This window comes from Andrena cerasifolii, chromosome 9 (genome assembly GCF_050908995.1).
Source record: "Andrena cerasifolii isolate SP2316 chromosome 9, iyAndCera1_principal, whole genome shotgun sequence".
Classification (NCBI taxonomy): domain Eukaryota; kingdom Metazoa; phylum Arthropoda; class Insecta; order Hymenoptera; family Andrenidae; genus Andrena; species Andrena cerasifolii.
Window position 1 is genome coordinate 4,377,854 of NC_135126.1, and position 13,553 is coordinate 4,391,406.

At 35.1% G+C, this 13,553-nt stretch overlaps 4 protein-coding genes across 16 annotated transcripts in view; 2 read left to right on the forward strand and 2 right to left on the reverse strand.

Moving 5' to 3' along the window:
• LOC143372918 (uncharacterized) overlaps positions 1-4,039 on the reverse strand; it is a 315,074-nt gene extending 311,035 nt beyond the window's left edge. For 3 of the 11 annotated variants that reach the window (XM_076819560.1, XM_076819557.1, XM_076819555.1), the window contains exon 1: positions 3,294-3,854. In XM_076819560.1, coding sequence (XP_076675675.1) covers positions 3,294-3,406 — 113 coding nt within the window. In that variant the 5' untranslated portion in view covers positions 3,407-3,854. Of the gene's footprint in view, positions 1-3,289; positions 3,856-3,987 lie in introns of those variants that run through there. The other 8 variants (XM_076819556.1, XM_076819566.1, XM_076819565.1 and 5 more) reach the window with 6 other exon arrangements.
• A 622-nt stretch (positions 4,040-4,661) lies between these two features.
• On the forward strand, positions 4,662-7,206 carry Tfiia-s (general transcription factor IIA subunit 2). The gene is made up of 4 exons (XM_076819606.1): positions 4,662-4,985; positions 5,322-5,426; positions 5,795-5,924; positions 6,497-7,206. The coding sequence occupies exons 1-4, from the start codon at positions 4,914-4,916 to the stop codon at positions 6,526-6,528; spliced, it is 339 nt and encodes a 112-aa protein (XP_076675721.1). The 5' UTR covers positions 4,662-4,913; the 3' UTR covers positions 6,529-7,206.
• On the reverse strand, positions 7,057-9,864 carry S2p (membrane-bound transcription factor site-2 protease). Of its 2 annotated transcripts, none has more exons than XM_076819575.1 (6): positions 9,603-9,864; positions 9,168-9,446; positions 8,621-8,971; positions 7,882-8,040; positions 7,545-7,802; positions 7,057-7,436 (listed from the first exon to the last, which is right to left on the reverse strand). In XM_076819575.1, the coding sequence occupies exons 1-6, from the start codon at positions 9,708-9,710 to the stop codon at positions 7,068-7,070; spliced, it is 1,524 nt and encodes a 507-aa protein (XP_076675690.1). In that variant the 5' UTR covers positions 9,711-9,864; the 3' UTR covers positions 7,057-7,067. The 2 variants fall into 2 exon arrangements, with proteins under 2 accessions (XP_076675690.1, XP_076675691.1); XM_076819576.1 differs by having other exon boundaries at positions 9,511-9,864.
• Positions 9,865-10,136: 272 nt separating this feature from the next.
• Positions 10,137-13,380, forward strand: LOC143372927 (8-oxo-dGDP phosphatase NUDT18). Of its 2 annotated transcripts, none has more exons than XM_076819601.1 (4): positions 10,137-10,467; positions 10,734-11,292; positions 11,872-11,977; positions 12,107-13,380. In XM_076819601.1, the coding sequence occupies exons 1-4, from the start codon at positions 10,365-10,367 to the stop codon at positions 12,344-12,346; spliced, it is 1,008 nt and encodes a 335-aa protein (XP_076675716.1). In that variant the 5' UTR covers positions 10,137-10,364; the 3' UTR covers positions 12,347-13,380. The 2 variants fall into 2 exon arrangements, with proteins under 2 accessions (XP_076675716.1, XP_076675717.1); XM_076819602.1 differs by having other exon boundaries at positions 10,143-10,467; positions 10,755-11,292.
• Positions 13,381-13,553: the final 173 nt, after the last annotated feature.

Here is a 13,553-nt window from a genome sequence, read left to right on the forward strand (position 1 = left end):
GGAGTTTCCCAAGTCTGCCGACCCGGGGGCCCAGCCCCGCTTACGTTTTTATCGACGAACAGGCGAGACTTGCTGGCAAAAAAACATAACTTCCACTTTCGAGTACAGTCGAGTGCTAAATTCTCATAGCCGAAGAAATTCCTCAGATACCTCCGAGTGCGCGTCAGCCACCAATGTTTCTCGGGAGAACCAAGTATATAAAAAAAGAAAAAAACGAATCAACGACATTCCAAGGGATTGCTTTAAAGCACAAATGGCGCCCTACCAACGACGTCCCCGAAACCTGTATCGGAAAGAACAGTTTCGTTACGTCGCATAAGAAGAGAATCTTTCTGGAAAGACGCTCGGGCTCCCCTATTATGCCGAGCACTTTCCACTTCCATCGATTGAATAACGAAGCCGACCCCGCTCCCTTTATCGCGGATAAAGTTCTCTGTCATAATAACTCCCACGTCTCTAAATGGCACGTATACCCGTAATAAATTATTCTTGCAAAGTTTCTGGATGACGAGCTGCGCGTACAAATAGTCTGCTGGATTCCCCCCCACCCCGGTCGCATGCGTTCCCTACAACCCACCTTTACCCCGAACCAACCTCAACCCCTATCCGAGACGTCGCTATACTACTCTTAAAGATGCTTTTCATTGCACCCTCGCACAGAGGAATCCGATCGATGCCGGTGTCCCGTTCTAGCGCGAGCAACTCGCTCCGTTCAATGTCCTCCTCCGACAAGCTGGACCTCGAATCCTACTATACGCATCTTCCATTGTGTACCGCGCGACCTTATCTTCCCTGCTCTCCACGATTCTGGAAAAATCTCCACCACCTTTCCCCGCGCCTCGTCGAGTCTAGCCCGAACTTCGCTACCGAACTTCGAATGCGTGCGCCTTTGGACGGACGCCCTCGACTTTCCGCGACTTCGTCTCGCTTTCGCGAAGACTAGTTTTACGCTTCCCTTTATTGGTTTTTCCTAGCCCGGCCGCCGCGAAAACCCGACCCGCTTCGCTCCTCCCGCCTCTGCGCTCCTGTTACCGTGCGTTTCAATCGCCCCGTGTATGCCCCCGTTTCTTTGTCCCTCGTCCATTTTTCCACTCGTCACGGATCGTATCGACTTAATTGACCTTTGCTTTGCTTCGGTGCGAGCGATCTCTCGTTGAGATTGCCGCGGGTGCGAGCGGATTTATAAAGGACAAGTCGGGCGCCCGCGGCTCGCCCATCCGAATATCGACGGCCGGCGATTTGAATCGCTAAGACACTTACAATTAGTCGCCGCGGAGCGGCTATATTATTCAGGGAAATGTAAACGACGAGCGGTCGCAAAAAATATTTGAATAACTGTGCTGATCAAATATTATTGGCGATTCTATCCGGCTCGAGGGCTCTCGTTTCACACCTTTGATCCTCGCCTTTTAAGAGGATTAAACACGCCCGGGTCTGAGGAATCCGCGCCGTTTGAATTGAGCCGGAGGTGCAACCGAAAGGATGGGTTATTACTGTCGTCAAGTGTATTCGAATCTTGCGCAATGTTTCAATGCTCCGCGGCGATAATAAATCTGAAGAAACTCATGCTGAGGAGGGTATAATTTTCGCGGGGTAAATTCATGGAACTGCCTATTCATTTCCGGCTCGGAGGACTTTGTGCCTCTTTCGGTTTATCGAGAAAAGTTTCGCACGCCCGCTAAAGTTTTCACCCGTAATTACTTGGGCATCTAAACTTGGAGGATGGTAAGGAGACTGCCTCGTATACGTCTCGCGTCCTTGTTTGAATTAATGCGGTGAAGTTGCACTCTTACTTATTAAGCAAAACTTTCGACATTGTATTATCGATCGAACGGAGATGAAGGATTACAATCCACCTTTCATTACTACCCCGTTTCACAACTGCCGCGTGTGTATATTGGTAATAATAAAAGCATGCTCAATAAAGAAATTTCTATAAGAATTAAACCTAAGAATCGTTTAGCTTAGGGCGTTCACCACTCAAGAACTGTTTTAACTTTGCGTCGAAAGTCTCAATACGATCTGAAAATAGAGGAAATATGATGAAGTACCCACTATGGTTAGAAGATATTGCACAATAGTAAACAACTTATAATATTAAAACGTGGATCGCGATACACCGTGATACATCATGATATTGCGTTTCGATGAGAACTCGAAACAGATGATTCAACGGAGAAGAGTTGCAAGCACCTACTGCTACGGGAGGTAAGTTACCAGAACGAGTTTAAAAGAACTTTCAATTGCTAGCTAGCGACTTGGAGCTGGTCCAGCTATTACGCTCGTAATTTATCAATTCTTAAAAAGTCGACCAATCGTAAAGGGAAGGAAGCGAGTTCTAAATAATTGGCGCACGCCTTCGTCGCTCGCGGAAAACATACTGGCGGAGGTTCTGATTGTCTTTATAAAATCGCGTAAAGAAAGAGAGCAACGCGACACAAGGGGAAACATAAAGATCGAGAAGCTGAGCCAACGAACAGCAGAAGCGTAGTCAGCGTTCAGGAGAGCCTGAAATCTGTGAGAGAGAAAACAGCAAGCGCGCGCGTGTGTGTATAACTGCAGCACTTCGCACAGCAATGTTACAACGCCACCACAAACGGCAGAAATTATTTGACACAAAACGGACTTGAAATTAATTATAAGGACCACAAGAGATGCCTTTACTAACTATACAAGGCGCCCAAAAAGTATGAGCAATGCTGCTTGAACAGTGCATTTTGGTAATAAACAAATAATCTTACATAATTCATTATTGAAACATTATTGAACGTAAGTTTAAACAAATTTTGTTCATTTAATTATTTAACTTTCTGGTTGGTCGACAGTTTCCCCAAGTTGGGAATTAGTTGGTCATTAAAATGCCAACAATACATGCTAATAGGGACGTTAATAACTTTCGATATCTTAATTAACCAATGTCGCAATGTAGAAGCGACTATCAAAGTATTATTCGAAACTTTCTCTGCTGTGCATAATAAACAAAAGAATATGAAAATTGAAAATATCTAATTGAAAGAAGAAAGACCTGTTAATAGTACACGAAAAGTTACCCATGTTATATAAATAATGTGCCTTTGAATATATGTGCCATGCTTTTTAAACTCAAATGTATGTAAAAAAGTATGTGCAAGCTTAGTTTATAATTTACAACCAAATTCTGTTTCTTGATATAATCTTGCACCTTTGATAAATACTTACAAATAACAACATCAGCTTAACAAATAACTGTACAAGTAATTATGAAATATAGAAATAGAGTTCGAAGTAAGAATAAAGTAAAGAAAGAAACTAACCAAAACGAAAGCAGATCTTCTTCCACGAGGTACCGATTAGTAATGCACGTCAACATGGCGGCCAAAATTGCGCGGGAAATGTACATTGGTTTGTCCACCGAGGCATCGGTCATGCACCCTCATGGTCATTACTGATCTCGTCCCTCCGTGGCTCGAATGCGTATCCCCACTATGGATTAACGTTATTCACGTACTATCTGCCAGTCGTCGAACCTTTATTGTATTATTGTCTGCGCCGCACGCTTTACGTTTCAGGTTCGAGGAAAAGGGTCACTCACGGTCGTCACGACGAACACGGAATCAACGAACACAGAACTTCGAACGATGAAAATGTCCCAAGCCTTCGAAGGCTTGCATACAATCGTAGATTAATGAACTTGAAATCACGACAGACATTTACTGGAGTATGCTTGTCGTACATAGAACTGACTAACTATAAAGCACTTGCTTATTGCCCCACAATTTGTGTATATAAAAATAGGCACGACGCGTTAATTGACATGTCACCGACGAACTAACTGCGTGCACGTTACAACTTGCTTTCCACTCAAGTTTTCAAATGGCTCTCTCAATTTTGATTCGTCTGCGCAGGAAGTGGTGGGGGGAGCAGCACTAGAGGTCTCGCAGTGTTGCACCACGTGTCCCTTCAGAAAGATCATGGGATAAGGGCCACGTTGGTGTTACAGTTACCTACCGTATTGACCATCTGCAGATAGCATTATAAAACATTCACAAGGTATTACGTGTTGCACATGCGACTGGAGGATAGCTATTCTTCGTTATAGCTTTAGTACGTATGCGATACATTGCCTTCGCTTCTTTTAGTAGAAGGGTTATTTTCATTATTTCGCAGTAGGTACGCGACAACCACTGAGAGGCAAGTTACTTAAAATGAATCCGTATTTGCGATTTGCATGTAACAAATATTATTTATCGTTATATTTTAAGCGACGAATCAAACGGTAGGCTTCCGTAGAAACTTAGCACTTCGAAGTTATTATTTAAAACTATTAAGAATTAATTACCTTTTTCTATTCTCTTACAAAGTAATATCTTATTGAAAAATTAGTTTACAAATTTGTAACGGACAACTTGCGAGATTCGATAAGTGTTCGCAGCCACCTGGTGACGAATTCAGAAAACGCTGCCGTAAAATCACTGTTGTTACTATTATTGCAATATTTTCGAAAATACCAAAAACTATATGTAACAAATAAATAGAAATTAAATTTAATTTCTTCAATAAATTTACCGTCTCGTTGTATATTTCTGTCTCTTTAAACTGTATAGTATATTCATCGTTGTATTTATTCCCTTAGAATGATGAGATGATCTATAAATAAATCAAAATAAATTTCTAATACAGTTTCAATGCACAGAAGCTCTGTTTAGCCTAATAAAATAAAAAATTGTATATACTACATCTCTCTACGATATAATTCTCTGCTTTCATTGGTCAATTAACACAGGTATACATTGTATACCGTGTATACAGACGTAAGGCTAGTAATATAGTTAATCAACAAATACCGTTGAACGTTTTCATTACGCATGAAGTTTACTTTTACATTAGACAACATTGATTCCCATTAATATTGTGCCTATCGTACTTTAAAGACAATGTCTTATCAATTATATCGAAACACGACATTGGGTAATTCATTACAAGAAAGTCTGGATGAACTGATTCAGGTACGTTAAACATGTCTGATATCGAGGTTAAAATTTCCAGTGGGTGCTGAACGTATTTAACACTGAATTAATCTAAAAATTCCGTGTTTATCTTCTATATAACAGAAACATTAACTGTAACAATATTACGACATATGATACCGTGTATACTTCTAACAATACATGTATGCCCATCAGTAAGATTTTTGACATACTTCATTTGCGTTGAGTGCTAACTAAATGTACAAAGTACAAAAAGTATTGATAGTAGTAAAAATTCAGGCTATCTTTCAGCCACAAATTACGTACATAATCTGTAATTTTTATTCTCAATTATGTAATAATATAATGTTACAGTATGGACAAATTACACCACAATTAGCAATTAAAGTATTATTGCAATTTGATAAGGCAATAAATCAAGCGCTCGCCACCAGAGTTAAGTCGAGACTTACGTTTAAGGTACATTGGTTCAACATCATACACTTAATAATAGTTGCAGCAGTTAACAGGCACGTTCCTGGCAGGGGTGCAGAAGGTGCTCTCACACCCAGGCGGCCAAACCTAAGGGTGGCCACAGGCCGCCCATTTTATGTAAAATTTTGATACATAAGAATAATAATCGAAACTCTTTTGCATGATAACTGTTCAAAATGATGTATGTATAGATATAAAAGTAAGCATTGCATATTAAATTCTTAATTAAAGAATATTGAATTAATAAGGGCGGCAATATTGTTTTTGCACCTGAATGGCCAAAACCCAGGAACGGCCCTGGCAGTTAAGTTTAAGATGTCTTGTAACTGTCATCCATATATTATCATTTTCAGGCTGGTAAATTAAATACTTATAGATTTTGCGACAATGTATGGACATTTATGCTTAATGATGTTGAATTTCGAGAAGTTCAAGAAGTGGCAATGGTAGATAAAGTGAAAATTGTCGCTTGTGATGGAAAGAGTAAGTATATCGTTGCCTTCTACCTTGGCCTTAGGGGCTGCCCTTAAATTACGTAGGGTAATTTTGGCAAATTCTTATCCCCTCCCTCCCCCAGTATAAGAATACGTAAGATTTGATATTCACACCCCCTCTTTACGTAATATTTTGTCAGTTATTAAAATTCTTTTAAAGGTTTATATACCCTAGCGGACGAAAGAAAGTTTACACCATTTAAAATCGCATAACTTTTTCAGAATCGGCCCAAACGACTTGAATTCTTTTGAAAAGCTAGGATTAGTTTGCTAAGTAACGCATTACGTCAGTATGAAAAAAACTGTAATTGGTCGGAAGAGCGAAAAAAATAGTAAAGATCGTTTTTAGCAAACTAATCCTTCCAGCTTCTCAAAGAAACTCAAATCGTTTGGACCAATTCTAAAAAAGTTGTGCGATTTGAAAAGGTGTAAACTTTCTTTCGTCGCCACTCATGTAACTCGATTTCGGAAAATTTTAACTAAAACTACTTTTCTGGAACATTAACGATAGAATTTTTATTTATTGAAAATTACGATTTGTTAATAATTTTTGTATTACAGCTCTAGATGCAGATGCAGCGACAAAACGATAACATCGCTTTTTTTTATACAACCCAATATACTTCTATTATATCAGATAAGGAAATACTAGCCACAAAAATATTTTACAATAGCCACTAATTTAATTGAAATATATTATACACGTAATCTAGGTACACAATATTCGTTCACTTTCCCGTAATAGTTAAATCTTATAATGCAATAAGTATAATCATGACACTATGTTGAAAATAGAACATAAAGGTTACTTGCTTTTCTTACCACATTAGAACATAGCATTAGTTTTATTTTTATACTGAATTTGGAAATAATAGATTACACACACTATATTATGTTTACTGCAACTTACCTCCAGGAAATACAAAAATACGTTATGTAATACAATCTTCCTATGTGGTCCAATTTGTTGTTCCAAAGATGTAAATAATTCTACAAACGAGACTGCAAGGTTTATTATGTATCTAAATAAGTGATACAAAGTGGCATTAAGATTATATACGTGCATAATTCATTACAATGTACTTTGTACCATGAATATAAATTTGGAATATTAACAACACTTTCTTACTACTTATAATAATTTATTCATAAGTAAATACAATAAGTTTATGATAAGAAGTAACGTACCAATGCTTGTTATTGTTAATATAATGGTTTGTCTGATATTTTTATTGTGCGGTGTGAAATTTAATAAATAAATTACAAGGATATTTATAATGTATTGCCCATCCAAGAAGAAGCAAGGCACTATATTAATAACTGCCAATCCTGCAGAAAATATTGTAATGTATTTGCAAAGGAGCGCCAGAGCTTCTGGCAATTTTGGATTGAGAAATGAATATTTCGGTATCCAATCGGACACATCAACTGTTCTATAAATGTCTGCAGGATGTCCGAAAAATAGAACATCCTTTCCTTCTCTTCTTTTTATTTGAACAATCTGTAACAGAAATAATTAGTAAAATTTATTTTGCTACCTGAAAGGAGGTGACTAAAGTCGCTTCGAAGGAGGCGCACCTCCTCCGTCTTTATTATAATATTTATGTACCTTAGTAATATTGTCAAGGGAAGGCTTTAAACAATGAGTGTCATGAAACACACATTCATGACTGGCATGGCAAAAGTTTTGCGATTGATTAATCATGATTCTGGCTGGAAGGCAAGAGTGCGGGGGTAAATGAAGAGGGGCAGCTTGTGGTCCCTCGATGTATTCAAAGCACAAACTTCCACCAGCCTCGCCATCCAATGTACAGCAATTTATAACACCGTTAGTTTTCTGCCTAGATGGGACTGACTCGTCGTATTCCTATGTTAATATGTACACAGTGAAATATAAGTATCCAAGATTAAAAGCCGTATAAACTGTTGAGAAAAGATTATGTTACCTGAATAAATGACTGTTTAACGCAGTATCCAAGAGCAGGCTCATTTACTGTATTTAATATACAATTGTACCAGTCTTCGCTATGCTTTACAGGGCAGTCATTTATCTTGTATATTATATCCTGCTCAAGGAGTCCTGTCTGGCCTAATACAGGTGAATTCTGTAAACATATGTTTTTATAACTGAAAGGATTAGAGTTTATACAAAAACCGACTTTTGAAAAAACCGGTTTTCAAATTCCACTATTCCCCAAAAACCAGTTGAACCGGTTTTCGAATTTTCACAAAAAATATATAATTAAAATAGTAAATAAATATTTGTACTTATTTTAAAAATGTTCAGATTGCTTAATATTTATGGATCTACAAAAATATAACACAATAAAATAGACTGCATACAAAACCAAATGAAAAAGAAAACTAAAATCCGCACAAAATATAAATTTTTTACAGTGTAAAATATGAACTCATGAATACAGTTTTACAGTAATGAGTAAACTGATACATACTACAATATACTTGTGTCCGAGGCGAGTTTCAAGTCAAAATGTTTCTAATTAAATAGTTAATTCATTTCTGCATATTAATTCTAATACATAAAACCGGTTTTTTAAAATCTAAAACATCAGTTTTTAAAAACCGATAAACCCTAAAAAGGATGTACCATTTCGTAACTTTGGTTGATTTTATGATTAATGCATAAGTAAAAAGTGAACTCAGAGGTGCATACATTTCACTTACAGGCAAAATAGTTTTTACATAAACTCCATTACTAAGGGCATAAAACGGTGCCCATAACCATGTAGAAAATATAAGAACAGTTGCAGCTAATACAGCCAGTACTACGTTATGCCAAATTCCAGCACAAGTAACTCGTAACTGATTTTTTAATGGTAACGAAGTCAGTTGCTCACTGCTTATGTGCACATAAGCGATGGGTATCGTGAATGCAATAAGTATTCCTAAACCAAATAACTGAACGTCCTCCCTCGCTGCAGCCAGTGCATGACCCAACTCATGTGTGATACTGCAAACTGCTAATGTAACGATATAATACCCAATTTCATTAAAGGGTACATCTATTCCAGGTAACTGTAAAAAAACAGAACCCTGGTATATAGGAATGTTATTATATTTTATTAAAAGATTCAATAATTTATCATTTTTAAGGCTGCTTTGTCATGTACGTAAATAATACTAGTCACTTAACGTGTACTATCAACGAAACGATTTATATAAATACTATAAAAATAATAAGCACTTAAAAGTTATATTGAAAGAAATTTACCATGGGTTCTAACAAAGGTTCAGAATTACTATTGTCTAGGGACGGTCCATTAGTCCATATATTGAATGTCATCCTTAAAATTGCAAGTGTCGCGAGAGGCAACAGAATAACGCTAACAATAACACCAGCATTGAACCATGCTGTCCAAAATTTGGACCGATCCATACCCCATTTTATGATCTTACGATTAAATGCTGTGGTGAACCATTTTATTCTCAACGCTTGAACTTCTAAACCAGTGTTTTTCAAAAAGTAAAGGTACGGATAATGTGAGCATGTCTGAAAGATAAGAAATAATGCTTTCTGAATGATTGGTTTTGAATCAAGTATTTTATAAACATACATGTTACAATTAAGTTGCGTTAGGTATTGAAGTATCCTAATATCTTATAATATATTTGTACTACAACTGCGTTTGTTTTCCAAAATATGTACCTTAAAGATTACATCGAAAAAGAATAACGAACAATGAATGAGACCTATCGCAATTAACACACTCAAAGCCTCCATTCTATGTGAATTTTCTGTGTAAACACTTTTCATATTACATTATACAATGTTATATTAGATTTCCCTTTGCTATTACATACGAAACATCACGAAACTTGAACAAAATTGTCTGATTTTACAGGTATGGTTGCATAAAAAATATACTATTAAAGCATGGCTTTCTGTTATAGTTATAATTCCCTAGATAATACTATAATAAATACTTCGATAAAGACTTTATATTAAATAATATTAAACAAACTTTTACGCGATGCTATACGGAAGAAAAGGGAGAACGCTATTTCTACTAAATAACATTTTAGTGTAAACTTTAGTTACATAAAAATTACAATAGTTTCTGTCTTTAATAAATATTTATTAGTGTCTTTATTGTTTTTTTTTTTTAAATTGTTCACCCGTTTTAAATATTATTTAGTGTTCGTGGAAAGATTTTAAATTTTGTGCGAGAATCAATTTGATCCAGGAATGCAGTTGGCAGTTGGTCTGACTGTGGATTAGGCGGATAACTGCATCTGTATTCTGAATGCACACGCCTATATTTCTATCATGTGCGATCATTGTTACTTTCACTTTGTTTATAACCTTGTCAATTACTAAATTAGTAGAAATGGTGCATTACATTTAACACATTAGTCATACATATTTGTCGTGCGCACAATTCAAAATTAGTGGTACATTAGAAGCGACATGTCGTTAACTATCGAAAAACAAATCGAGTTATTAGTAGCTGGACATCCTTTAGAAATTAATGATAGTCACGAAGCTAGCCATGCCGGACAGAATGATATAGGTAAAAATGCACTTTGCATATTTATTTTAATATAAATCGTTCAGAAATATGATTTATCCGCTTGTGTTTCGTAATCTAAAAGCTTAAATGCAAATCCTTATTGCGCAGTATTATCGAAATTACAAATAAATTATACAAATATGTTAGGAATCGTAGTGCATTTAATTTATTTCAGTCTTAGCTAATCATAGATTTGTTATACCTACTATGGTTTCATTTTCTTCTTCTTTGGTTGTTGAATATTATTTTTAACGATTTATCCAAAGGAATATATGTACATCCCTCAGGAACTAAAGGAGTCCAATTGTCAAATAATTATGTACCGGTTTGTCAAAAGACTGTAACATACATTGTTGCTGCCATTGTCTTAAACGATAAGGGGGAAGTATTAATGATACAGGAAGCAAAAGCTTCTTGTAATGGCAAGTGGTATTTACCGGCCGGTCGAGTCGAACCTAATGAAAATTTATGCGATGCCGTTAAAAGAGAAGTTCTAGAAGAAACAGGTCTTATATTAGAGCCGGAATCATTGATACTAGTAGAATGCGCAAGCGGTTCATGGTTTCGATTTGTATTTACTGGCAAAATAACTGGTGGCAAATTGAAAACATTAGAGGATGCTAATGAAGAATCTTTGCAAGCATGTTGGGCTTACAATATAAATGATCTAATGCTTAGATCGAATGATATTATTTCTTTGATAGAAAGAGGTAAATCTTATGTCATGAATAAAGATATTCCTCAACATCCGTGCTCAATGCCAGTTAATAAATCATTGTGCAAATTATTGTTGAGACTTATAATCAGTTCGAAGAGAAGGGCAACGTAAGTGAAATACGTGCGAAGAATACTCTGCTAAGATTTTTAGTTTATTTTTATAAATGTATTATTGCTTATGCTTGACTTTCCTTTAGTATTTGTGCTTTTTGTATAAGGTCACTGGTGGTAGTTTTCATAACAGAACAACGAGAATCTGACTATGAATATGGATGAAGGCTTAGTTGGACTATACTAGGTACACACACGCACATCCATCTGTGTATATAGTACATTTGTAACAAAAGATTTTAATTTCAAATATATTATCATTTCCTCTCATACCAATAATACTAACCATTAGAAATCTTTCGACATAAATTGTGATTTATACTACTAAAATCAATTATTCTATATTGCAATAATATTTCGTACCCACGTTAACATAACTTTTAATTTACCTTATACCCCATTCATTTACGAGTATTCTATTAAAAATGTGTTTACAAAACACGTGCGTGATTTTCTGAATGTTATTTCAGAAATTTCTTAATAAAAAGTGCAGTTTATTTTCACGATGAAAATTTCATATAACATTCTCGCATAATTGGCGTATAATTTATATCTCACGGTTTATTTTATCAACAGGAATAAATTACATGTTCTTATATCAGACACGACACCGTTTTATTTACCGATTTGTGAAATTACTCCAAATCGCAGTCTGCTCTCTACTTTACATAATTTTATGGAGGTAAGTTGGTATTTTGTGTATAAATTCTGATAATACACCGTGACTGAAATACATGGAATAGAAAGTTTCCACCACTGTCCCTTAGCAAACGATAATGTATCTTTATTTTTTCCAAAATATCTTATTTAGGAATTATTTGGAAGCGGAGTCGCACAGCACAAGCCGCATGGCATACTTTCGGTAGAGTTCGGTGGGGGACAGGAAGGAGACGGGCTTTGTCTAACATTATTAATATCGTTCAAGCTGCCTGTCGAAGATGTACCTGCCAGCGGAAAATATATTTGGCACGAACTACCCGACAATATAGCTGCAAGTATTACTTATCGTCTACCACGCAACATGACAGTGCCTTTAAGCGTAATACGATAATCTGGAGTAAGTCTGTACTTGCACACCAGCTGCATTTCAAATTACATATAGAGCAGTTTCTATTAATTCATGGCCTTTACATATAATACTGAAATTTTTTTACTAAACCATCAACATATATATCCACACACATATATATAGATATATATAATAATTTATATAAATAAATAACAGTCGTATATATAAATTATTGTATATATTGCTATAAATCCATATTAAAATTGATTTATATGAATTAAATATATCTATCCAGTATATTTAATAGTGACTAATTAAACTGAACAAATATTTATGATTATGAATTTATGAATCTACATTTATCCTAGTCTAAACCAATGATTTATTAACGAACGTGAGTATATGTTATGCATGTTTTATAAAAGTTTATAATGTAAATGCATTAATATTAGATCTAAAGAAACTATAAATTATTATACTGTTAGAAGAGAAGCCACAAATACTTCGGATTGTTACCAAAAATATTTATATCTCTTTGTCTCAATTTAAAATTGCATATTCAACAATTTTCAGCATTCAATTCTCATAATGATAGTGTTTTTTTTTAGTAATTATGAACTCTTACGTATCGCATAAACAAGAAATTTTATTTTTATACATTGTAGAGTATTATAAAGAAAACATTGTCATCGTTTACATTCCAAATATAAAATATATGTAACGTAACTCGAAATGTATTAAGCACAAATATTTATGTACACATATACACGGGTACTTATATACGGCGTGTTCATTAAATCTGGAAAATTGCACTGGAAAACATATTATATGTGTACAATATATGCATACCACATCGTAGGTACTTATACATTGTTATAATATATTTAAATAACGTATAACATTAAACAGCTTTTCGATATCACCAAAATATTCTCATGACTGAATTTTGTGTAGTGAACGTAATATTTATTAAGTACATAGCTATGCAACTGAGACAAAGGATATTAGTTACTACTTAATAGATATATAAAGAAATTGTTATGTACTTTACGATGAATAAATATTTTATTAAATCAGTGTCTTGTCAAAAGATCGATTTGTATTCGATACAATAAAATAACTTCTTACATAAAATATATTTGTTTATCATGTTAAATTATTTACAACATAATAAAGAATAGTAGAGTATGTTATTAAGATGATCCTAGCAGGCAATGATCAACCTAAGGAATTTAAATAAAAGATTACT

Excerpts from the sequence above, each read along its gene's own strand:
- S2p (XM_076819575.1), bottom strand. The coding sequence starts at position 9,710 with ATGAAAAGTGTTTACACAGAAAATTCACATAGAATGGAGGCTTTGAGT. Across the intron at positions 9,447-9,602 it reads TTTTCGATGTAATCTTTAAG|ACATGCTCACATTATCCGTA; the intron begins GTACATATTTTG and ends CTTATCTTTCAG. Across the intron at positions 8,041-8,620 it reads ATGTAAAAACTATTTTGCCT|AATTCACCTGTATTAGGCCA; the intron begins GTAAGTGAAATG and ends ATATGTTTACAG.
- Tfiia-s (XM_076819606.1), top strand. The coding sequence starts at position 4,914 with ATGTCTTATCAATTATATCGAAACACGACATTGGGTAATTCATTACAA. Across the intron at positions 4,986-5,321 it reads GTCTGGATGAACTGATTCAG|TATGGACAAATTACACCACA; the intron begins GTACGTTAAACA and ends ATAATGTTACAG. Across the intron at positions 5,427-5,794 it reads AGTCGAGACTTACGTTTAAG|GCTGGTAAATTAAATACTTA; the intron begins GTACATTGGTTC and ends TATCATTTTCAG.
- LOC143372927 (XM_076819601.1), top strand. The coding sequence starts at position 10,365 with ATGTCGTTAACTATCGAAAAACAAATCGAGTTATTAGTAGCTGGACAT. Across the intron at positions 11,293-11,871 it reads AGTTCGAAGAGAAGGGCAAC|GAATAAATTACATGTTCTTA; the intron begins GTAAGTGAAATA and ends TTTTATCAACAG. Across the intron at positions 11,978-12,106 it reads CTTTACATAATTTTATGGAG|GAATTATTTGGAAGCGGAGT; the intron begins GTAAGTTGGTAT and ends TATCTTATTTAG.